The sequence below is a fragment of the Mastacembelus armatus genome, chromosome 6 (genome assembly GCF_900324485.2).
Source record: "Mastacembelus armatus chromosome 6, fMasArm1.2, whole genome shotgun sequence".
NCBI classification, from domain to species: domain Eukaryota; kingdom Metazoa; phylum Chordata; class Actinopteri; order Synbranchiformes; family Mastacembelidae; genus Mastacembelus; species Mastacembelus armatus.
This window is the reverse complement of record NC_046638.1, coordinates 6,504,470-6,530,489: the sequence shown is the minus strand read 5'-3', so window position 1 is coordinate 6,530,489 and position 26,020 is coordinate 6,504,470. Positions and strand designations below refer to the sequence as shown.

Genomic DNA, 26,020 nt, shown 5'->3' with positions numbered 1-26,020 from the left:
CAAAGCCAGATTAGGTGCTTCTGCTTGTTCCCAGTCTTTAAGTTAAACTAATGGGTTGTTGGCTGCATGTTCATATTTAACAGACAGAAATGTCAGAAGTATCAATATTCTCATTAACTCTGCAGCATTAAGAAAGTACAAGAATATTGGCCAAGATTTCAAACTACTGTATTAAAGAATTAATTATATTATACAGTATTCTTGCTCCTAAATATAAATGGGACACACAATCATAACTTGAACATTTGCATATCCAATTTTAATTTCTCCTCTCTTTTGTTTTTGTGAAGTAAAAGCTTGCACATTCCGTGTATCAGGTTGTTTCTCTGATAGCAATCAGTGTCATGTGGAACTATACATGCTACCTATTAGGCATTATTCAAATCTTTAAGCTCTTTGTGCATTTTCCCTCCTTCTTTCAAGAAATGTCTGTATGTCTTTTCCATGTGCAAAATGTTTGCATGCACATATTAGCAACAGCAGCATCAACACCTCCAGATGTATTTACCACCATGTGTAATAAATACAGCCATGAGGTGTAAAAGATGCAAAATTTGCCTCCATAATGCAAAGCCTGGACGAAAGGGTACTCTATTTTTATGAAAAAGCACTAAAGGTTTTCAAACCACTTTCTTTGGTATCTTGTCTTCACTTGTCTGCTCTGCTGTTCAGCTGCTGTTGAACCTGTGTTGAGGCTGCTGGTAAAGCCGGTGCCTTACCTTGCACTGGCACAGGGTGCACTCAGTGCCATGTTTAATCCAGGAGGAGCCACTGAAGCGTGAGATGTTGTGCTCGTCCGTGCACGTCTTGGTGATGTCGTTGCGGATGGTGTCGGCCAGGCAGGGGTCGTTGACACAGCGGGGACAGCACTCGCCCTCAGGCACCACTGTAAACTCACAATCTACAGGCGGGCACGGCAGGGGCCAGCAGTCCACCTGCCCCTGCTGTGAAGGTGGAGAGGCAGAATTTGACATGGACAGACAGAGAGAGAGAGAGTATGAAAGAGAGAGAGAGAAATGTAGATAAAATTCAAAATAATCTGTTCATCCACCTGCATTTTCGTTCCTAAAAAGAGTTATTCTTGCACAAAAAAACATATTTCTCCTGATGCTCTGTATTTGCATGCTTGAGGGTGCGTCTCCACTTCATGAAAAAAATTGGTAAGGTATGTATGAAATTACAGATGAGCAGAGCAATCTTCCAACTCAGTCAGCAAATTTTTCAGACTGTGGAGCTAAATGTTCCAGCTTTTTAATTGACTTGTTCTAGTCCCCCTGTCTTATTGTTGTTCCTATATTAATCTCACAGCATACTTTCAGCACAGAAAGCTTTATTGGATTTCTCCTGCTGCTATTGTCTATTGGCCTGTGAAAACAGGTCATATATATTTTGGCCAACTTTACACAGCCTAGCTACTGTGCGCTATATCATTCTAGTCTGACCTATTTCTGCATACACAGCCATTGATGAGCCCTCCTGCTTCAGGCCTTATTGAGAAGTGAAATATGATCTCAGACTGTATACGTTATATACATATTTATATACTGCGTATGTAAACTCACAAGCAGGTGCAAAAGGCATACACATGCACAGAGGTACAACAAGCTTACTGCAGGTGTCCCACCGGGAATATTTAATATCACTGAAAATTGTCTTGTTCAGCATTTCTGAAATGTTGTAGTAAATTAAGCTGGCTATAAAGCACAGAGTCACACAGTGCTAATGCTCAATCCCTCCCTCCATGTTGCATGTAAACATTTAAAGTGGGAAATCCCCCCCGAGTGGCACTCTGCCTGTCACCAGAGGGAGGGATTGAATATAGCCTCAGGTATCTATCCCACACTGCGATAAGGACACTCTCATCATCATCCACAGGGAACTCCATTCCTGAACATACTGTACAAAGTGGACTTTATTGTGAGACTTGCAATATCCAAAATTATTCTTATGATATTGGAGTCACAAAAACTGCCCTCTAATAAACACCTCAAAGACAAAGGAAAGTGTAGTGTGCTCTTTTAAGCTGCAGTCTGTTGGGGAGGCAGCATAAAGCACAAATCTTTGAGGTGGCCGTTCAGACTGGTGGAGAAATGTAGTTCAGTGTCTGGAATGAGGATGGACACACTGGAGGCTGTGGTGGAGAGATGCACAGAGAAAAAGGTAGAGTCCATCCTGGAATACACTGATCATCCTCCTCACAACATCGTGATGGACCAGAGAAGAAGCTGCAGTGGGCGACTCACCTCACTGTGCTGCAGGACTGAATCATACAGGATTCTTCATCCCCACTGCCATCAGGCTCTACAACACCTTAGCCAATGGCAGATGACTAATTAACATGAACTGGACTATTGCTGACTACCTTGACTACTTAATATATATAACTTTCATTACCACAAGACTACCTGAACTTCCCTTAGGGGATTTATGCAGGTTATCTAATCTCATCTTTGTCTGTTCATGAAGATGTGGCCTATGATCACAAAGGAGAAAGGGATTTACAATACAATCCATTTTTTGTTGCCTTTTAAACAGAACAGTGTGGTGTGGAAACTTGATCAACCTAAACCTGAAGCTGAGCTTTCATTTCTTTGTGGTATTTCAAAAGATTATTTTAATCTGGATTTGCATTCACTGTTCATGGTATCTCACTGCAATTTACTCCCTTTGCCTTTACAAGCCTCCAGGAGATTAAAACTACTGACATTTATCTTTGCCTTGGCATTAGCCTGCAACAATCACGCTCCTTCTTTTGTGCTCCGCGACCTAAAGAACAGCCTGTGGGTCAGGAAATAATGGTTCTTTCCTCTTCTGGTAATTTATCAAGATAGCAAATCAAGTAGCCCATGTGTGCCCAGTCTGAGGGCCACATTCTTGATTTCAAATGATTGCATGACTGGCACAGAAGGATTGACACCTTGGTCTTGGGAGAATGTTTGCCCATCTACCTGCTGTCACTGTGTATTTTAAGGCCCCTGCTTAGCCTGGACAGCCATGGCTCTGTTAACTGTATCAGCATTCAAGGTTCATTTCCATCCCTGTCACACTATTCAAGCTCCTGTACGATGCATGGCAGCTTTTCCCTCACCCTTTCAAGTGCTGCACTTACACTGGGCCAGTGTGGTCCTTTGCTTTGCATCTATTTCCCTGTGCCTCATTATTAACTGAGTGTGTTTTATGTCCATCTGTGTGTATGTGTAGATGTATGCAAGGATTAGTACGGGTATATGCTGCCATGGTGACAGCTGTACCTACATTCCCAAACATGAGTACATGAATGTGTACATGTGTTTACTATGTACTCATGTTTGTGTGTGTGTGTGTGTGTGTGTGTGTGTGTGTATGCACTCTGCTGCTGTGACAGGCGTGCTGGCAATATCAAATGTGTTTGTGTCTGCTTGTGTCAACATATATAAGTGCCTACAGTGAGCACAGCCTCAGCGAGAGTGAAGCCGAGTGAACCCGTTTTCAGCCGACTGTGCTTCCCCGCTGCCTCTCAGCTGAGCAGTGATTTTCAAACTCTTCTATAATGGCTCACTGTAAGACATCCAAAAAGCAGCCCTCATGTCCAGACCGCATCAGGACAGCATTACAGTGGTGGGAGGGCAGGGAGGAAATAGTATTGCTGTTGCTACTCAGGTCATAAATCTGTCAGACTGGAGCCAACTTTTATTAGCTACAAGTATGACAGATCTTTAAAAGCAACAAAGAGAAAAAAAAGAAGAGAAAAAGAGTTGTAAAGTGCTTGTCTGAGGTCCGTCGTAAAGATGATATGTGAGTCACTGAACAGAAGGAGTGACACTGGTGTGTGTTACTGCTGAGTATGAGTGAGACAAGACAGTGGGGTAGAATGTAAAGCATTACATTTGCATTTAACATGTGTATGGTAGAATGATTTATTGTTTTTGTCAGGTCTATTTGGAAACACTTATGAAAGGCTTCACTGCTGATTGAACAGCTGCACAGTGCGAACCCTGAACAAGGTAAACATGGCAGAAACTGTAAATGCAAAGAAAACAGTATCTAGGTTCTACTTTTAAAACAATGTTATTTTGTTCAGTATAAGAACACAGTTGGATGTTATGGACACTTGTAGCCACTAACACACAAATGTTGCAAATATTTCAACAGAAGTCAGTCAACAGAGGCATAAACCCTGCAGAAACTTCTCAGACTACACAACGACCATACACGCGGGCACTCCCTCCCACACGTGCACATTTTCTCTTGTTCTCTTAACCTTGGCTGTATCCTTCAATAAAATGTATAATTCCCCTACTGCAGACAACAGTGCAGAGGGTTCTTTGAATTCTTTAAAATCTCAATAATCACTCTCTCTTTCTTCTGCCACGAGACGAAAACCAATCTTCATTTTCTCCTCTGTGCAACCTTTCTATTCAACTCATAATCACTCCTCCACTTCTGACACAAAACTTCTCTCCTTGACTTTCTTTACAGAGCATAGCTCTCATTCACAAGCATTTCCATGGAGACTGGAGTTTTTGTTACATTTCTTGTGTGGGCACTGTGGCACAGCAATGAATGTTGTTTTCACTCTCGCCGTTAATGGCTTTAGGTAAAAGCAATGTGGAACTTCCTGTAATGCTTATTTCATAAACATAGGGGTTAATGTATGTCTTCCCACTCACCAGGCACTGGCATTGTTGGCAGTTCTCCACCCATGTGTCCCCGCTTCCGTAGGTGAGCAGGCCGTTCTGATGCAGGCACTGGCTGCTCAGTCGAGGGTCGCACTCGGGGCAGCAGAACAGGTCGGCGTTGGGGTTGTCACAGTCGCAAACCATCCTGCGGCACATGACTTGGCCAGCCTGAGCATCAAGCAAAACAGGTACATCACATGAGCACAGTAAAGTTTGACCACAGGACAATGCATACAGGCATAAGCACACAAAAACTGTACATGACAAGGCCATTTGTTCTATGTTGATAATACTGTACATAAAGGCTTTGCAGCCCAACCCACATGGTTGATTTGAAGATCAAATTTATGGTTGTTCAGCAACAATGACAGTTAGACTTTATTGTTGCTTCGTTTTGGATGCTGGACCACTTCATTACCCTGAAACTACACTGATACATGTAAAATGATTTTCTTTCTTTGCTAGAAAGTAGGCTACTTGATTTTTTAAATGTCATAGAAATGAGCAATCCTGCTAATCAGTGCAATGAAATTCAACCGTCTGGTGTTCCAAGCAGGTTGAAACAATAATTTATTTCCATATTGCACGACCTCAGTCTGGACACCAAACAATCTTTGTCTTTTCTGTGGTGTTTGACCTTGTTTTCTCCCATCAGTTAGTTGCAGCTCTCGTTTTAATACCCAGCTGTGTCCACCCACCTCCAAAACAATAACATGTTTACTCCACTGCTCCCTCAGCTGCTCAGTACAACTAATTTTGATAGGCAGCTCTTCAATCTCTCAAATCAATTAATATGACTCATTTCATTAGGGAGCCATTTCTGCCTTGGTCCTTTGTAATCAAATGAATAATTTGCTGGTTGATCATTCACTACTGACACTAATCCACTATAATCACCTTCCACTACTGCCAGACATTTGGCATTAGGTTGAGTGAAATGCTGAAATGCATGGCCAAGACCTGATAATCATGGAGGAAAAATATGTTTGTGATGTTGGAATACATTTTATGGGCCAGCTGTTTCCAGATGCCTTTTCACTGTAGTGGTCACAACTCAGTCAAAACATCTACATCAAAGCCTGAGCCTTGCAAGCTAAGTAACTACAGAGTGTCAGTAGAAAGACCAGCAAACATTACTGAAGTATACATGCTGCAGGCTCTTCTGTTTGCAACAAACAAAGCAATGATTTGTGCTGTTTTAAGACTTAGTTATACTATTTATTTAATAATGTACATAGATTTATGTATCCATGTATGTATATGAATACACTGCAATTTAGACTCCACTTTGTGAATACCTTTTCAAAGGAGTACTTGGAGCAAATTTGCATGTTGAAGTTGCCAGATCTGAACATGCATCACAATCATTTACTTAACTGTAGTAAGTGAATCTACTAATTGTGCTTATTTCTATTAAATTAACCAAATTTTAGTACAACTGTTAGCTCACATAAAAGTTGACGCCCCAGGAACACTGACCACTAATATCCCAAAAAGTTACAGGACACTGATATCACTTTGCATGTAAAAACTTTAACCAATCATCCAAGCCCCTCACTGATTGGTTCAAGAGGAACAGTACGTTTAAAGAACAAAACATTTATTACTGATTGGCCCTATGGGGGATGGTATCATTCACAGCTTTACAATTGCTTTGTTGTTCTTTGTTTAGACACTTGGGTGGCACAGAGAATAAACAAAGAAAGGAAAATCAAATCCTAGACTAGTTGAGTAAACATGCCGCAACAGAGGGAACGACGTTGCTCAACTATCTATGTCATTGAGCATGTTTCCCCTGTCAGCCTCACAATGTTTTCTTTTTTTTTTTAATCACACCTATCTTTTCAACTTGTCTGTCTCTATTTCAACCAGTCCATCCACCTCTGTTTTTATTACTCTCTGCCTGTCTTTCTTCCCCTCTCTGCTTTCTCTGTCTCTCTGTTCTCCCTGCTCAGCTTCCTCTCCTTCTTACCTGGCAGGAGCACACAGAGCACCTATCGCTGTCCAGCACCCAGATCTGCCCACTGTGCTTGACCTTGTTGTCATGGATGCAGTCGCCAGTGCAGTTGTGCCCGTGGGGGCACCGGCAATCGTAGCCTCCCTCCAGGTTGAAGCACACTGTGTCATTGGCACAGGTGTTCCTCCCCGTTTTGCATTCATTAATATCTGCAGAGAGTACAAAAAATGAAATCATACATATGCTTTGTGCAGTAAAGTAAGTTTATGCGTAGCTCATGGAAATGAGGACTTCTTTTCTATTAGGAGCTAGATAATGTTGTACCATTGATACAAGATAAAAGAGCCTGCTCTGGCACAGTATGGTTGCAAATTTAGTATGCATGTATGCTGACGTGTTTTACTTCCTTTAGCACAATACCACCAACCAGCTCTTTGCACTGTTAGCTTGCTCAGCACTGCAGTGTGAGCTTTAAATGCAAATTTAAATGTAGCCATACAATATTAAGCAGACATTGGGGAAAATATACAGTATACAACTGTAATGCAACCCAGAAACCTACTTTTGGTCAAATTATAACTTTTCTTTGTGAGACTCAAACCATTTTTACACAGTGCCTTTAACATGCTTTTGTTCCTGCTTCTGCCAACTCAAACTGACAGCTAAGATGGGGTCAACAAGTGGAGCAGTGCTAGCGCTATTGTTACAGGCAATGCTTCAGTGTTACTGTAGATGGAGGGTTTCCAATTTGACAGCTGACACTTCTTTTGGCAGGCTGTATCACAGAGAATGTTTCAGAAAATAAACAGGCTGCAAAAAACAAACTGACATTTTGGGAGAAAAATACACTGATAATGACATACCTGCCCAATCATACCATTCCTTACACAGGCGTAAATAACACGATAAACAATAGTCTGACACACTGTTTCAGTGCTTGCTTCTGCAAGTCAAATATCTTAATCCTGAAGCCAGAAATGAAGGCAAAGACTGTAAGAGCTGTGATTGGGACTGAAATGTAAAATTAGGGACCATTCAGTGGATAAGTAATGGGGGGTGTCTAATGATAGAGCATTGTACTAAAACTACTAAATCTGAGCTAAGGCATGTAATTTCTTATACTGTTTAGACTGGGACACAATTAAATATGTAAATTTAATAAGCACTATCCTGAAAAAAAGAACATGCATAGAAAAATTATTTCAAGTATTTTTTCATGACATGAAAAACTGTGAATTCAAGTTTGAATTTATTTTAATTGATTTTAAGATTGATTTTTTTTTCAATTTTTTTAAATATTCAACACCACCATCTCAGAACACACTAATGTAAACCAATTTGATTTGAGTTTTTGTACATGACTCTGTTGTATGTGTACAAGTAAAAATTGAATCAATTTTAGTACAAAACAACATAGCACATCTGAAAAACTGTCATGAAATGCAAACAATAGATATTTCCTGAATGTTTTATGTAGGGAAAATGAAGGTGGGCCACTCACCTACACATGATTCCCCATTGGCGGAAAACAAGCCGTTGTCATGGTAGCCATCACGACACTCACAGTGGTACCATCCAGGCAAGTTAACACAAGTGGATTTACTATCACACTCGACAAACCCATCTATACACTCATCAATATCTGAAAAGCAGAGGAGAATACAATGTCCATATATAGTAGTGATGTTGGATGCAAAATATGCTTTTTACAATGAATAAGTTACTGAACGCTGGTAGGCATTTTTAACACTGAGTCATAATTGATAAAACAACACGTCTAGCATTTGAGCAAAGCTAGTCCATAGGTTTTATTGATCAAGCATAGCTGCATAGCCAGAGAAGAAAATCTGTATCAATAAAAGATAGCAAGATCTAATATAACAAGCTTGTTCTTAAAACCTATAGATATGTAACTGAAATGTCAGAAAAGCCTAAAGCAATGCATACAGGCGAACAAATTCAGTGGTTTGCACACACTTACTGAACTTTGCTTGGCCAAAAGGAGTTTCTACGAGGTGACATGACAAACCTTCTAACACAGTTAATAGATAGGCTGTCAATAGATGGTGCTGATGCTTGTTTTTACAAAGCTCTTATTAAAAATATCCTCAACTCTGCCGCCTCCTTCATTTCTCATCTATAATACAAAGACTTAGATTACATGCTCTGACTTTCTCCTCTCTGTATATTTGGTGTTTATTTTGTATATTTTGAGTCCATCTCTTTTTATATGTTTCCTTTTCCACTCTCCAATCCCTCTTTCTGTTTATAATAGCTCAGGGTTCAATTCTTATTTCAAAAAGCAATCCTGCAACTTCCTTACAAACATCAACCAAGAACAAATCCAATATAATTTTCAACAAAGAGCATAATACGCAAAAACCCCCCCCCAAAAAACAGATCACTCACAGATTACATTTAATTAAACTAAGGACCAAACCCACACGAGAGAGGAAATAAAGCCTGTTATTACACAGTAGGCCTAAATATGTTAGGCCCAAACATGCACCATGATTAAATGTGTCTGCATAGTCGGTGATGGCTTTTTTATGACTGTGCATGATGCTCTGCTCTCATTAGGAAAATGGCAGAGTGCTGTGTCTGACCTTCTCTTCGACTGCCTGCAACAGTATCCCCCATAGAGCGACAGGCAGACGGGCTCATGGTCCCCCATCGCCCAGGAAGTAATGGGATTAAGATCTATTGGCTAATGAGCCCTCAGCCTTTTAATAGAATTTCTGCAGCAGATTAACCGTTGATCAAATGTCTCACAGATTAGGGACTTATCTATTTAAAAATTACCCACATTTGTCTGACTCAGCTGCAGGTTTGCTAAAAAAAACTACAGCATATTCCTTTTTCTTATTTTCCATACTGGTCAGGTTCCAAAAAGCTCTCCTTCAGTGCAACACACATTAAAGCGAAACCTCATATTTCACTAATCACATCAGTTTGGTGAGCACAGAGCACCTCATTTGTCTGCAACGCTGGGTTAAAAGGACACTGCATAAAAAACCCTCACTCTACTGTACAGTGAATAGTATAATTGGCCGACATGTATCTTTGAAAATAATTATAAATTCTCTCCAGTCCTGAAGAGAAACAGCAAATGCTTCTTGTCTGAATTTTCCAAGTACTAAAACTACATGGAGCTTTTAAAGAGAAAAGCTACATGTCTTGCCAGTATATAAAAAATGAAGCAGATTTTGGTTGAATCATCCTTTTCTCCCCAATATGGCTGCATTCAACTGTTCAAAGTAATGTGTGAGGAGTGAGCTACTATTTATAACAGACTCTGCTGGTGAAGTAAGTCTAAAAATATGCAAATGCGTTATTTTCAGCCAGTTTCATTCAGGCGTTTTAAAAGCTTGATTGTCTGGCTGTAACAACGGAGGGTTACACCCTCCACAAAAGATTCATTGCGTTCTCTTTCATCTGAGGAAAACCTGTCAGCCACAATTACAGCACAAACCCTCTCAGCCCACTGTCAGATCAACGTTTAAAGTGCTGCTGCGTTTTAGGACAGTGAAACTCACTGTTGTTGCTCCGTGGACTCGACAAGATTGAACGTGTGAGGTAGAGCAGGGATACAGCATGCTTGCAAAAGTCTCGCCTTCTCTTTTATCACGTTGTGTAAATGAAAGTGGAAGATCATTGTAATTAAATCATCAACAATGACAATCAGACAAGGGCACTGTCTGAAAGCTCTGCCTACTGAGTCATGAGGCATTTGCTTTTTGTTGAATCACAGATGTGGATGGTGCAGCATTTTCACTTGTTAAACTATGTCATGTGTTTCCTCTCTCTGCTCTCATCTGAAAAAAACGACATAAACAAAATAAAGCTGGCTTTCTGGAGAAGTCAAGGCCACAGAAGAATTACGTTATTATGCAGTTACCTTGCTGACTGAAACACAAACTCTTACAGAAAATATACGTACACAAAGAGAGGAGGATGAGGATGGGCTGAATGAGGAGAATAGGGATAATAGGATAGAGGAAGAAGTTGTGGAGGAGACAAGAGAAGAGGAGTAGGAGGAGGAAGCAGGAAGAGAAGGAGGAATATACAAGGGAGGTGAAAGAGAGGCAATGAGACAGACGGCAGTTATCCTCCTCGTTATCCTGAGTGGCAGCCTGGAAACAAGGGCTCTATTAAAACTGTTCTCAGAGGACAAAGTAAGGAACAAGTGGACGGTCTTTCCTCTGCACCCTCCTGGGCTTGTTATGCCACTCTGCCACGAACACCCAGTCCCCTCTTTGCTAATTCTGTGCCTTCACCTTTCTATGTATTGCCTTCACTTTATGTGTCTGTGTCTCAGAGCTGAGGCAAACACAGTGGCCTCGTCATCACCTTTCCTCATCCCTGCAGTTCGCTGTCTGTCTGAGCAGAAAAGGTCTCAAGAGTTTAGAATTTAGTCTAGTTGGCCTTCATCTCTTCATCCTACCCTTTCATTGTTCCTGCTCCCTCCAACCTCACTCCTGACTCAATTCTTTGCTTTGACCCCCCTTCTTCCTTTCCCTCAACCTCCCCCAGCTTTGACTGACACATAGCCCTGGGGGGTTGGATTGCACAGTTCTGCAGTGTTGCATCACTCAGTGCAGAACCAGCTACTGCTGCCATATGTACATCAGCAGTACAGTATCCCAATTCAAAGTGAATTGCATTTCAATAGAGGTAGACCTGATAATCCTGTTTTATTTCTCCCTCCTGAAGGAATTATTCAAAAACATCTCTGGATCTCAACTGAACCTTTCCTCCTGCTCTGATGTCAGATGCCATTTGATATTAAGTGGCTTTTAAACTGAGCTGAATTTTTCACGTCGGATCAAGTTTACAATGATGGCTGAGAAAAGGCAGCAGATCCTTTAAGTCGATAATAACGTGTAAAAAGCTATTATTGGCATGTATATAACCCAGCAATAAGGTAAATAAAAGGCCTGCTAATTTCTGCGCCTTTCTGTACGGTATGATTGAGTGATTGTCACTGGTTCTCAGTATGCATTAAGAGAAAGATAGAACTCAAAGAAGCAATCAATCAATCATCATGAAACCTGAGGCAAATTTATACTCTGGGTTCCTGAAGATGACACAGAAACTGAAATACAAATCCATATCTGCAAGTACTTGAGTGGGAGAGGGGATGAGTAATCATGGTAAATTGGAAACCAGCCTTGTAAACAGTTGGTAGCTGCAAGCACGTAGAGAATGTAATCACTCTGTATCACTTACATACAGTACCCATAGCTGTACAATTCATCCACGCCTTAAAGTGCAAGTCAACACGTGCAAGTCAACACGTGTCAGCTGCTTTCTGCAGTAAAAAACATGTCAAAGTGAATTTTAGAATAATTGTTTTAAAGTAAGATGTATCATAATTAATCCTTTAATCTCCAAGCTTGTGAGTGGAACAATGGACATTTACAGTTAAGCCAACAGTGGAACAGACACACAATTCAAACAAACATGCTGATAACTGCACCTGTAGCCTATTAACCAAGAGTTGCGTTAGCAGTGGCAATTAAAGTCCCACAAATAATTATATTTACATTAAGAATGAAAAAACTAATGAAATGAAAGGTGACAATTATCAGAGCAGGGAGCTGAGTTTAGTGAAAAGGCTCTGAAAAATAGACTTTATAATACACTTCCAAATGACAGACAAGGTAGCTGGTGAACATACTGGAGTATGAGGCAGCTTAAATGCTTAATATGTAATATTTAGAGCAATCTATTATCAGAAATGATATAAAGTATTCATCAATATGTTGTCATTAGTTTGTAATCAACAGAAAATCTGCACTCTCACTACTAGATGCTGCTCAATCTTTCACATTTAACACATCGCACCTTAAAGAACCGAATATTTCTCTATTTCTCACAGGTGAAAGGCAAAACAACTGCTAAAATAACTACTCGACGTACATTTTCTAGGTGGCATGATGTCCTATATCTGCTCTTGACTAAAAAAGGGCCCATAATAGCTGTACAGGCCACACTCAGTGGCTCTTCCCAGCAACTTGCAGAGATTTTCAGTCCTTAATAGGTGAGAAGGAGCAAGCACCTCAAGACCAATTAAACCTGTACCAACTGGCAGCAGATAATCCTGCAAATCCTGTGAGGATTCTAGCATGTCTTTGCACATAAAAACTGTTGTGTATATATATATATATATATATATATATATATATGAAAACTCACCTAATGATAGAACCAGGACACTTATGGCCTATGTTTATGTTAAAATGTTTATGTTTAAAGTGTCCTAAGACTTTATAGATTTTATAGCTTTCAAAGCAATGTAGACCTGTTGTAGTTTGCTGCACTGCAACAGCTACAGCAACAAACCATCCCTGGGAGATGTGTCATTTAGATAGAAGCAGCAGGTTGTGCTCAGCTAAGCGACAGCTCTGGCCATTAGCAGGGCCTAATTAAGACAGACTAATTACAAGTGATGGAGTGAGTGCTTTGTAAGGCCATCCCTAAATAAATAATGAATACATAATCATTGGGCTTAAATAAGCCGCTTGAGCTTAAACAGTCACAGGCCCCCAGGCCTTGTGGGTAAATCACGGAGTAAAGGAGGAGAGGAAGAACTGCAGTGATGCATCACAGGAATTGTCAAGGGTGAAAAAAAATTAATATGGTTTTTAGATATTCACTACCTGTGAGTGTCAGGTGGGAGGTGCCCGGGAGAAAGTTTGGGTATGAGGAGAATGTGAACGTTTTTTTTTTGTTTTCTTGCAGACTTTTGTACAACACACACAGTTGCATTTGCTGTTAAACATTACACACCAGCAAAGAATCAACAAGTGATAACAATGCTTATGTCCAGTGCAATTTAATTTGGACAGGCCTGTTTTTAATTAAAAAAGACTTAGACTTTGGTTGTGTCTATATTGGTCTGTTATTTTGTCTGTCTTTCAGCCTGTTTTTGTCTGTCTGTTCTGTCTTTCTATCTAAATCTTTGACAAGTCTCCTGGAGCTTGACATCGATGTAAATGAGGTCTGAGGGAGAAAGTTGTTTGTCTGGCCCTGTTCTGCCCTCTGTCCTAGTCAATATACCATAATGACCTCAAGGCTTCACACACTTCCCCTCACTCTCACTGCCTTCAGAGTTTCCAAATGAACTCACTGGCCATCTACTTGTCTCCTGCCTTCCCCCGTGTCTTCTTCATTACTGCTTTTCCTTTTCCATTCTTTCACCTCACATATATATTCCTTTTCTTCTTCCTCTTTAACCCCGCATGTGTCCTCTCTCATCTGCCATTACACTCCAATATCAAAACCTGATCCTTTCTTCACTTCACGTCTTGTCCACTTACGTCCTCCTCAACCTCTCTCTCTCTCCCTTCCTTCTTCTTTCCTTGTATAAGAGAAAGCTTAAAAAACTCAGTGAGCATTTCATTGACAAAAAGAATATTGATGGTCCAATTAAAAAATGTCATGTAAATAAAACATTCCACTCTTTAGATCACATCTCTTCGTGACAGCATCACTTCAAGAGAGTAAGTGAGCTGATAAATGATCGTGACTTGAAAATGGGAGGTTTGCCTACATCAGTATATGCGCCAGGGACCCCTGATGGTACTCTTGAACATAACTCTCAATGAGTGTGTAGGAGTCACAAATCTAAATTGCATCATTAGCACTGAACATAAATATCTTTTATGTCTTCCTTCTTGTTCTGTTGATGCTAAACTAGCCCCTGTGCGATCTAGCAACACTGATTAAAAGTGCTCTCAAGGACTTCAGTCTGCAGATGAATTGAAAGATGAAAGGAAGAGGTGTCCATCCACAGCACCAGATCAAATGCTCTTCTCCCTTCAACCACCCAGAACATCCTTTGAGAAACTTGCAAGGGGCCACCCAAGGACAGCAGAAATGGTCATTAGTTACAGAACCGTCAGCGTAGTGACAGAAAATTTTAACTGCTGGCCAAGCATCCTAATAAGTTTAGAGAGGCCTGAAAGGAGAACATAATAAGCTGAAAATAAAGGAAATACAAAGACTACCTGCCCATTCATCTCATATGAACAGTCAATATAATATTATATATATAATTCAGTGCTGCTATAATATAATTCAGTCAATAAATATGCACCCAAGACCTTAAACAGGTGAGAGCATGTTCACAGATGTTATGTCCAATTATTTAATGCAGGGACTATTAATGCTGGTAAAAATCTTTACAGTCTAGGGCCTTGATGCTAAGACAATCATAAAGCCCTTGTTGATCAATGAACATTTGCAGGATATTTCCTAAAAGCATTGTAAGTAAGGACACTCTCAAACTTGTATATAATAAGTTCCTCCTGTATATTAGACTGACTGTGTCAAATAGAGCTGCCAAAATGATTTTGTTCAGTTTGTTTGTTTTAGTTCATTGAATGTTATTTTCAGTGCTGTTGAGGATCAGTGTGATATTTTCAGTGTTTTATGTAACAAGAATGAAGATCACTCAACTCAAACAATATATAAATATCACTATAGGTTGAGATTATGGGAAATTTATATCATAAAGGCAAAGAAAACAATACATTTGCATCAAATGGTCATGCAATACAGCAATTGTATTTTATGTCCACATAACAGATGATGTATTTTGTCCTTATTTTTCAGTGCAACCGCGAAGGTTCCATATTATATTAAAGTTTTCTTGCCAAAGTAACACTTGTCAATCTTTTGTTTTCCCTTTTTGTGATTTAGGATTTTTTTTAATTAATCACAGAAGCTGAAGCTCAATTTGGGCTTAAGGGAAACATATAGTTGATCATTTGTTTGAAAGATACCAAGCCGAAGAAACGTCTTACGTTCTTACGCTGATTGATGAATTCATGTAAGGCTACATTTTCATAAGAACAAAACATCGGCTACTTTAACAGACATTTAGATTCAATTAAAAACTATTACAGCATATTTTACAATTGAATTTCTCCAAGCCAGTGAAGCCATTTTACTGAAAAATAAACATAATATTCCAGCATTTGCCATTCTCTCACCCAAGCAATGTAAGGAGTAATGCTTGCCTGGGGCTACCATACTGACTATGCAGCATGTTCGGGGCACACATTACATGGCCGGCCCTGCGTACATTTATATCCATGACTGAAGTGTATGTGCCCTGCTGCAGCTGTATCTTGCATAATTCATGATGTGTCAGAGTTCTCCACTAGCTGGAGTCTGTCCGTCAGCACTGTGTGTCCCCTGTCCCTCCCCATCCATTCCCCATGAATGGTAATGAAAAGCCAGCTAGCACACACACTGTCATGGAAATACAATATACAGATAATATATTAACATACGTCAATATACTTGTACAGTTACACAGACACAAATTATACTGTACAGAAAATTGCATGTATGCACATGTTAACTTACTGAAAAACAACAGTCTGACATAGGCAGCAGGTTGCCGTTAGTGTCTAGTGTCCTTTCATATCAAAATGTGTGTGCGTGTTCATAGGTGTGCATGTGTGTCTCTGCAGTGCCTTCAAGAGCTCCTGCTCTGTGTCTTATGACAGGCCGTCAGTCTGCCGCTGCAGCAGCAGAAGTGGTGGGGTCCCTGGGGAGGCCTCTAAAAGCTCACAGGGTTAAGGGGGTGGGGAGCCCAGACTCAGTGAAAGCTTTTCCATGTTCATCCACCCAACTCTAGTTCTCCTGCAGCACTGAGTCCACTAGCCTCATTCTGCATCCAAATGCAGAGAAAATCCACTAACTCGTACCCTCTAACCACCTCTCCTTGCATTTCCCGTTCCATCGCCACATCTGTCAGTTTTTTCCAACATCTTTGTATCTGCCTTTCCACTTCACCTCCCCTCACCCCGTCCCGTGTGTTACCTCTTTTCTTTCTATCCTCGAATTTTGCATCTGCCACTCACTCCGGACATCTCCATCTCTTCTCTCCAAACTATTGTTCTCATTCCCCTTCCTCCTTGCCATCCTCCCCCACCTCATCCCCACCAGAGCACCATATCCAACAGTACATTAACCTCCATACATCTCTGTGAGCTTCTGCAGTAGAGACGTCCCTCACTGGGATCTCCTGTCACACTGAGGAGACAGCAAGAAGCCCCCCCCTTCCTCTCACACTGAATGACTGTTGAGGTCTCAAAACAGTGCCAGCGCTTTAGCCGTGTAGCAAGGGGCCTTGACAGTGGTCCTGGACTATAAAACCACACACACAAAAAAACCCACTTGAGGATGGAAACTGTCACAGAGAGCTGACTTCGATGAGATCGGGAAGGAGTCAGATTGTGGGAGGAAGGAGAGAGACAGACATGTACACAACAGCAGCAGCTGTGGTGACAAACATCTTGTCGCCTGAGGCATGAGGAGTGCGGTAGAGTTTTAGTGTGCATGTGAGCGCTTGTTTGTGTTTGCATCCCTAAACCTTGAATTCTAATCAGCCTCAGTGATGAATTGAGAGAAGCGTAACAGCAGACTGATCCCTGAGCCACCAATCATTCATTCCCCAATTCCACTCATGCTGTGATTAAGAAATAGACAAATGTATTTATGGAGATAATTGCTTGCAAGCAGTTGACAGATTTAACGGAGAAAAGAACATCTTAAAGCTTTGGTTTACTCAAAAGTGCAATAAAACATATTTTCTCACTTACTTCTATCCACACAGGTAGTTTTGAGCAAATTCAAGAGACCTGCCTGTGCCTCAATACAACTTTTCTGGCTGTCTGTTAGGCATAGTTCATACTCAGTCCTCTTTCTGGAGTCAACCATAATCAAACCTTACTCAATATTAGTTATTACACCCTTGCAAAGAGTTTGGACCTAGAGGTTTTGAGGATTTATTACATCGTTGGCCTGCAAGACTGCATTCATTGTAAGGATTAGATTTTTTAATCTACAACTGTATGATTACCTTCCATTGCAAATGACCACATTAACAGAAAAGACAATATTTTAATCCATGGATATATATGGGTGGTGCAAAGTCAAATAAATGTATTCAATTATGTAAGCACCATAAACAAAATTCAATTCACCTGCATTCTGCTGCAATTCATCTGTACCCCAGTTCACACAACTGGGGTGAAAGCAAAAGTCTCGGGCTGCTATTCATTAGTTTTTAATGAATCAGAGAAGTGAGTATTGCTTCACAGTGTGGCTGGTCTTTGTGGAAAAAGAACAGTGCATTTTACAGGGAGATAAAATTAAAAGAACAGGATGAGGAAGAGCCCCTTGGAGACATCACACAAATTAGGTGACTTAAGTACAAAAGTTAAAACTATTTTTTTGGATGCTTTTATTGGTATTGGTTCAATGCAGTTCACCATAGTCATTTAATCTACATTACTCTTATTTGTGACAAATATGTAAGTTTATTCATTAAATAATGAATGAAGGTGTAGTAAAGACGCTGGATGTGTGAAAATGATTGTGCCTGACTGAAGCTTGTATGAAGTAGTATGCTTTGTCTTTGTACATGAAAATATTCAGTATTTGAGAACAAAAACCTACTCACAACAAAACGCTGATGTGCTTGATCTGTTTAAAATAGAAGGCCACAAGAGAAACTTATTCTGAAAAACCAGTTTGTAGATGTCTGTTTTGTGATTTTGAGTGATGAAAAGAATCACATTGGTACACATTCACTCACAATAGAACAAAGTGTGAGAGGGAGACAAAAAGAGAAAGGCAGGGATCTAAAACACTATAGAGGGTAATGAAATGTGTGATTGCCTGGACCATGCCATTACTAAGGGACGCAGTCCTCAAACCTTCTCTGTTGCAAAATGGGAGGGAGGATAAGTTATTATGGTTTAGGTGTGTTAACACATTGCCTGTAGCACTGACATACACATACACATACACACACACACACGCCTGCCCACACACACACACCATTTTCTTCTTCTTCAGCATCTCAGAGCAGCACCATGAGGAAATTCATTTACTTTAAGACGGGCAGTAAAAAGAACGCCTCATAAAAAAAAGGTCCTTTATGTGCAATCAATACCTGGACCAATGAGCAAGCAGAGAGGCTCAGTTTGCGTCACTCAAACACGAGCCCACACACTGAGAGAACTATCATGACCTGACTTTCTAGTAGCTCAGCTGCTTGTCTCCTGAAGGACACCCTATGAAGGGTTGAACCAGGTTATGAGAAGAGTGGTGTAACTATAGATTTAGATATATGGTGCATCTAGCACAGCCACAAGGATTATAGCATTTCTTAAATCACTAACAATTATTACTCTATAGTGTATATGATCCAAAGCCCTAAGTCTCATCACTACACTGTTTCACATATTTCCATGCATCAGAGCAAGTAGTGATATGGCCTTCGCTATAAACACAATCTGACCTAATACTTGGCTAAGCTATCATGCTTTCCTTATCAGATATTGTGCATCAGGAGTTTGTGCAGTCGTAATTTAGATGTGGCACGATGCCTATGGGGAGAATACCATGCTGATTAATAAGAGCTGTGATATGAGGTAATTCCCATACTGCTGCAACTGCAGTTCAAATCCTCCACCAGGGCACTGGAAGAGGTACTAGCTCATTATTCACCACTGAGCACAGACCCACACAGTCTGACGCACACACTGACACACACACGCAGACATTCAAAAACGCACAGTGAATTCAGCAGCATTCGGCAGAATATGAGTAATGAAAACATCTTAGCATTTTTGGATCAGCTGTTTTGTCAGGGTCAGACCAGCACCAACTCTGCAGTGTAAGAATAATCACAGTGAGCACAGATGCCAAGATACCGAGAGCAACAGTGTAGATATTTAGAAGCCTTTACATTGTAATCTTGTTCCCTCTTTCCTGTTGGATGCGAAAAATGTAAAACACTCACAAACATTTTATGTTACCTCTTTTTCCTGCTTCGTGTTGCTTCTTAAACATTCAAAGTCTTTATTGAGCTACTACAGGAGAACTAAAAGGAACCCTACCTGTTTCACATCTCTTCCCAGTAAATCCTTGCTGGCAAACACAGTTGTTAGGTGAGACACAGGTTCCCCCATTCTGGCACAATCCGTCACACATAGCTAGAGGTAGACCAGAGGACAAGAGCCATTACTCACTAAGATTAACGAGCATTAACTATGTAATTAGACCAGCAGCAGCATATGTATTTGCATACAGAATAAGAGCTAATTTGGAGATGTGATTCATTACAGGCTTGCAAGATATTATTTTCTGTGATTAATGAAACTCACTGAGGTTAATTCAAAAATGTTCATTATCCATGTGTAGACTGTTGGTTAATGTGCCACCAAAACACAGAGAAGTCATTGAAGTTGACAGAGTGTAATAAAAACAAATGAAATACTCTATAACCACAGAATAAGGAATATAAAGTACAGTACTTAAAACAAAAGAAGCCCTGCCCAGTAAAAAAAGTACCACACATTACTTAAAATTAGAAGCCATATTTCTCCCAAACTGGAAGTCATGTTTGTAAAGAAATGTCACAAAGAGATATCCTGACATTTATTGACTAGATTTGATAAATATTAGCATATTTATATAAGAACTGAAGAATTGAAGTATTGAAAAAGTATTAATCCAAATCTGGGTAATGTAAGATATAAAAAAATGTCTTTACGTGATGCATAGTGGTAATCATGACAAGCTGAGCTTTAAAATCGTTTAAAATCAGTGCCTTTCCCCTGTAAATTGATTTCTAATCAAGAAATTGATTAGGCAGCTAAGGTCAGACCAATTTCCTAGTATGAGTAAAGTTTACAAAGACAACAGCAAACACAGAAGCACTGATTAAACCTGGGTCACAGAAGGCTTCTCAGTAGGTACCTGGTGTGAGCATAACCACAATACAGTTTGCACAGTGGCAATTAACATCATGGTAGCCTCAAAACGTCAGACATAAATATGAGACAATTTGACATTGATGCACACTTGTGAATATGCCTGAACTACAAAAAAAAAGTCTTTATTTTGTATGATTTATTTATTAAAACAGACTACAGTGAAATATTCATGATACTCGGCTCAAATCATTTCTTATGTACAAGGAAAAGTGGTATGTTGATATCTGGTGCAAAATCCAAATTACACACATACTGTCTCATAAACATTTAACTAAAACTCAACGATATGTGTGTGCACAGTTGCATTCAGATATATTACAAGGAGAAAATTGTTTTATTGGTAGAAATAGGTTTACTGGTATCCACAATGAGAAAAGTGTTATGCAATATACAGTGGGTACGGAAAGTATTCAGACCCCTTTAAATTTTTCACTCTTTGTGTCATTGCAGCCATTTGCCAAAATCAAAAAAGTTCATTTTATTTCTCATTAATGTACACTCAGCACCCCATCTTGACAGAAAAAAACAGAAATGTAGGAATTTTTGCAAATTTATTAAAAAAGAAAAACTGAAATATCACATGGTCATAAGTATTCAGACCCTGTGCTCAGTATTGAGTAGAAGCACCCTTTTGAGCTAGTACAGCCATGAGTCTTCTTGGGAATGATGCAACAAGTTTTTCACACCTGGATTTGGGGATCCTCTGCCATTCTTCCTTGCAGATCCTCTCCAGTTCTGTCAGGTTGGATGGTGAACGTTGGTGGACAGCCATTTTCAGGTCTCTCCAGAGATGCTCAATAGGGTTTAGGTCAGGGCTCTGGCTGGGCCAGTCAAGAACGGTCACAGAGTTGTTCCGAAGCCACTCCTTTGTTATTTTAGCTGTGTGCTTAGGGTCATTGTCCTGTTGAAAGGTGAACCTTCAGCCCAGTCTGAGGTCCTGAGCACTCTGGAAGAGGTTTTCTTCCAGGATATCTCTGTACTTGGCCGCATTCATCTTTCCTTCAATTGCAACCAGTCGTCCTGTCCCTGCAGCTGAAAAACACCCCCACAACATGATGCTCCCACCACCATGTTTCACTGTAGGGATTGTATTGGGCAGGTGATGAGCAGTGCCTGGTTTTCTCCACACATACCGCTTAGAATTAACGCCAAAAAATTCAATCTTGGTCTCATCAGACCAGAGAATCTTATTTCTCATAGTCTGGGAGTCCTTCATGTGTCTTTTGGCAAACTCTATGCTGGCTTTCATGTGTCTTGCACTGAGGAGAGGCTTCCGTCGGGCCACTCTGCCATAAAGCCCCAACTGGTGGAGGGCTGCAGTGATAGTTGACTTTGTGGAACTTTCTCCCATCTCCCTACAGCATCTCTGGAGCTCAGCTACAGTGATCTTTGGGTTCTTCTTTACCTCTCTCACCAAGGCTCCTCTCTCACGATTGCTCAGTTTGGCTGGACGGCCAGGTCTAGGAAGAGTTCTGGTCGTCCCAAATTTTTTCCATTTAAGGATTATGGAGGCCACTGTGCTCTTAGGAACCTTGAGTGCTGCAGAAATTCTTTTGTATCCTTGGCCAGATCTGTGCCTTGCCACAATTCTGTCTCTGAGCTCCTTGGGCAGTTCCTTCAACCTCATGATTCTCATTTGCTCTGACATGCACTGTGAGCTGTAAGGTCTTATATAGACAGGTGTGTGCCTTTCCTAATCAAGTCCAATCAGTTTAATTAAACACAGCTGGACTCCAATGAAGGACCAGAACCATCTCAAGGAGGATCAGAAGAAATGGACAGCATGTGAGTTAAATATGAGTGTCACTGCAAAGGGTCTGAATACTTATGACCATGTGATATTTCAGTTTTTCTTTTTTAATAAATTTGCAAAAATTTCTACATTTCTGTTTTTTTCTGTCAAGATGGGGTGCTGAGTGTACATTAATGAGAAATAAAATGAACTTTTTTGATTTTGGCAAATGGCTGCAATGACACAAAAAGTGAAAAATTTAAAGGGGTCTGAATACTTTCCGTACCCACTGTAGGTGAGACTAAAGATGAAGTCCACTTCATGCTTTGCTGTTTATTTTATGCTGATTTAAGGGCTAGTCTGGAACTTAAGACTTCTGACAAATGTTTCAGCACTAAAAATGTACTTTTAATGTCTTGTAGATCCATGTGAGTGGGGCACTTGACACAATAAATAAATAAAGGTGGTACTTACCTTTGCAGACAGTCCCATTGCCCGTATAGCCGGGCTTACAAGAACAGCTGTGGCCTCCAACCATGTTGAAGCACAAGGCATTCTCATCACAGTTGTGCAGTCCGCTGAGGCACTCATCATGCTCTGAGAATGACAAAACACCAATGATAAACTCAAGTTTTTACTATATACAGTGTGCATTTGTATTGAAAAACTTTTGTAAAACAAATGCAACTAATACAGCAGCTACAGGTTCAATAGTGTCATTCTCACATCTGCAAAACACTACTGCTGAGAAGGAAATAACATCTGACTAAAGAAAACCAAATGTTTCTATTCCTTGTAAAGATGAGAAATGATCGCTGTCAGCTGGTAATTTGTTTTACTTTCCATTAAAAACACATTAAGGCTTCAAACTCAGTTTGGAATTAAATGACTTGATAGTAGGAAGCTGTGAGTCTTGTTATAAGACATAAGAAACAAACAGCCAATTGGAGAATGAGTCATTACTCTGTCGCCCATCATGATCTGTCATAAAAAATGTTTCAGATGTTGTTGTCTTTGTTTGGCACAATATATTTATAACAACTGGAAAATAAACTCAATTTGCACAAACACTGCACATTAATGAGGTGGCATAAAAATCTGCTGTATTTTCCATTTATGAACCAATGAGTGTTGTAATTTAACACAATTGGCCATTAAGAACCAAGTCAAATGTTTTCTGAAAGTTTCACACAAGCAGCAATGAAATGTCCCTTTGAAATCAGGACGCCTGTGCTCTCATCATCGCTGCTGTGGAGTTAGCAATACAGTGTGTTACGAATCAATGACAGGCTTGACTAATGGCTTCAGCCCATGACAACATACCGTATCCAACTAGCAAACAAATCTCTTCCACTCTATGTGGAAATCCCCTGGATAGGACGCAGTGTCTGAGGTGACAAAATACCATGTAATAAAAAGCCTGAAGGATACCAGACAAGTACATTTTGTAGTTATATCACATACAAAATGATAAAGAAGTAACATCTGTAGTATGAAAAGTGTAAGAATGTTTTCATATATACAATAAAACCAGAGTCACACAAGCTACTAAAAAAAAATCTTATTTTGTGATAGGCTATTATGATTAAAGATAATTTAAAATAGGTTAATGACACCATTAAATAACTGCACCAGATAATATTATCCCTACAAGTACAATAAAGGATTATAACGCATGGTGTGAAACTATAAATGAATTAAAATGTAGTGCTATTTTTAACCATATAATACCTGTTAATGTTTCTATTACACTGGCTAATGTTGTTGAGTATTTTTGTTTATTTACTATAAAACCCTCATGCTGAGCAGATAACACAACCCAAATATTGTAAAGCAGACTACTGCGGCGATGGAATGTAATGTTAATGGTGAGTAAAAGTGAATTTTTAATGCAAATTTGTTATATTATAGCTAACATTATGTGTTACAAAAATAAGACATAACTGTTAGAACTAATAAGGAATCATTTGTTACAGTTTAAAATAGACCCCTTTAGAGACTAAATGCCACAAATGAACTAATGTGAAGCCGCAGAGGAGAATGGTTCTTATTTTTATGTCGATGTTACACCCAGTGTTTTTACTTCAGATTTTATTGTCAAGAAGCTGTGAGCTGAGATAAATGTGATTTGATTTGTCTAGAGGCTGCTGGATCTCAGCACAGATTTGAAATATTATGTTTAGCTGCCATGACAGTACATGATAACAGTAGGTTATATTACACCAAAGCTGAATCTTTCTGAACAATTCCACTGCATGGTGTCAACCTTTTGCACAGCTGATTAATGTTTACCTTCTTTAAACTGCAGACCATCACACTGTGCTGACTTATTAGACTTTATCCACTAAGGCCTGCACTGTGGTGTTAACGTTTTCAACACCTGCTGCAACAAAGATATTCTAACTGCAAATCGAATATATCATTTGTTACAGAATCGTAAAGCATCTAAGCTCTCTCTCTTGCCCATAACATGGGTTTTAATGGATGCCCTTCATCTGCCCATGAACGTTAAAGGCAGATCTTTATTTCTCAGACGCACACAAAAAATACTCTTCTAGTATATCCACCTAAATATTTCTGATATGTACTTTCTTATTGAGCGCTACATCAGCTGCAGTGTGATAAACCCTCTGGACTTATTTTAACCTTATTTTACAACTCTATATCTAGTCATATCCCAAAAGGAGGCAAAACAGGATCCAAACATGAAAGGTCCATCTTTTGGCCAGAGAGTTCTTGCTCTAATCAATTATTAAAAAACATTGAATAAAATAGCCAGAAAGCATTTTCATTTTATATTAGTGCAGTAAAAACTTTCCGAGGCTACATGTAAGACAACTGAATCTCTACTGTAAATGTTAAAGCTCTTGGAAAACACAAAGACTTTATTGTGAATCTGGGGGAAGCAGTTAGGCAGTTTTTCATTATTTCAATAAATTTTTGGGCCACACAGCACCTGGCAGGGGATTGGAAATAAATTCATTTCTCTTAACACATTTTGCATAAATATTAAGCAGAACACAGAGCCAACAGAGGTACAATATATATATGTATATATATATATATTTGTGTTGAATTCCCACTTATAGGTATTTACCCCACAACTCAGAGCTTTTTAAATGCATGCATTGTAAAAGATAGTGAGATTTGTGGGCTGAAAGATGGCACCTGAAGAGTGAGAGGATCAGAAACATGAATGTTTGTTGCAGGAAACCTGAACCGCATCATCCATTTCCCCACCATCATCCAATCCATTATATCTCCTGAACAGACCGTGAGCTCATCTAAATTGAAAGTGACATTGTGATGAGCTCCTCCATCGAGGGTATGATGTATCTCTGTGTGTGTGTGTGAGATGGATTGAAGGGCACTTAGGAGGGCTGGGCCCACTGCTCTCTTGTTGCTGCTTCACACACAGACACACACTTAGCTGCTGTTGGCCAGAGTTTAAGTCTGCTCATACGCACATAAAAACAGTAGTAGGAGCACAGGAAATAGGAAAGAGAACAAGGTGGTTTTTTCCCCAAGGTCACATCTGCCAGAGCAGAAAACAGCCAGCTGTCAGTCCGAACAGACAGGGCACCAGAACCACCAGGTGTTGTGTGTGTGCTTGCCACTGTATATCATCATGACCCTTGAGTTTGGTATTAGTTGCTTGCAATTGAGTTTTTTTTAGGAATTCAGGCTTATTACAGTCCTGGACTAAGTGTAAGCAACGCTAAATTGTATCACCAACTAAATCTGTAAAATGCATGTGTGTGTGTGTGTGTGTGTTAACATGAGAGAGGTATTCCCTCACTGGCTGCTGCTGCTGCTCAGGCTGTAGACAGATAAACAATCAATTATGTACAGCCTGTCACTGGGGATC

At 39.9% G+C, this 26,020-nt stretch overlaps 1 protein-coding gene across 1 annotated transcript in view; it reads right to left on the bottom strand.

The window, feature by feature from the left end:
- nell2a (neural EGFL like 2a) overlaps positions 1-26,020 on the bottom strand; it is a 74,057-nt gene that overhangs the window by 2,215 nt on the left and 45,822 nt on the right. Inside the window, exons 14-19 of the mRNA XM_026311137.1 lie at positions 22,627-22,749; positions 19,542-19,637; positions 8,117-8,257; positions 6,631-6,824; positions 4,650-4,826; positions 720-944 (exon numbers count right to left, since the gene is read on the bottom strand). Coding sequence (XP_026166922.1) covers positions 720-944; positions 4,650-4,826; positions 6,631-6,824; positions 8,117-8,257; positions 19,542-19,637; positions 22,627-22,749 — 956 coding nt within the window. The remainder of the gene's footprint in view (positions 1-719; positions 945-4,649; positions 4,827-6,630; positions 6,825-8,116; positions 8,258-19,541; positions 19,638-22,626; positions 22,750-26,020) is intronic.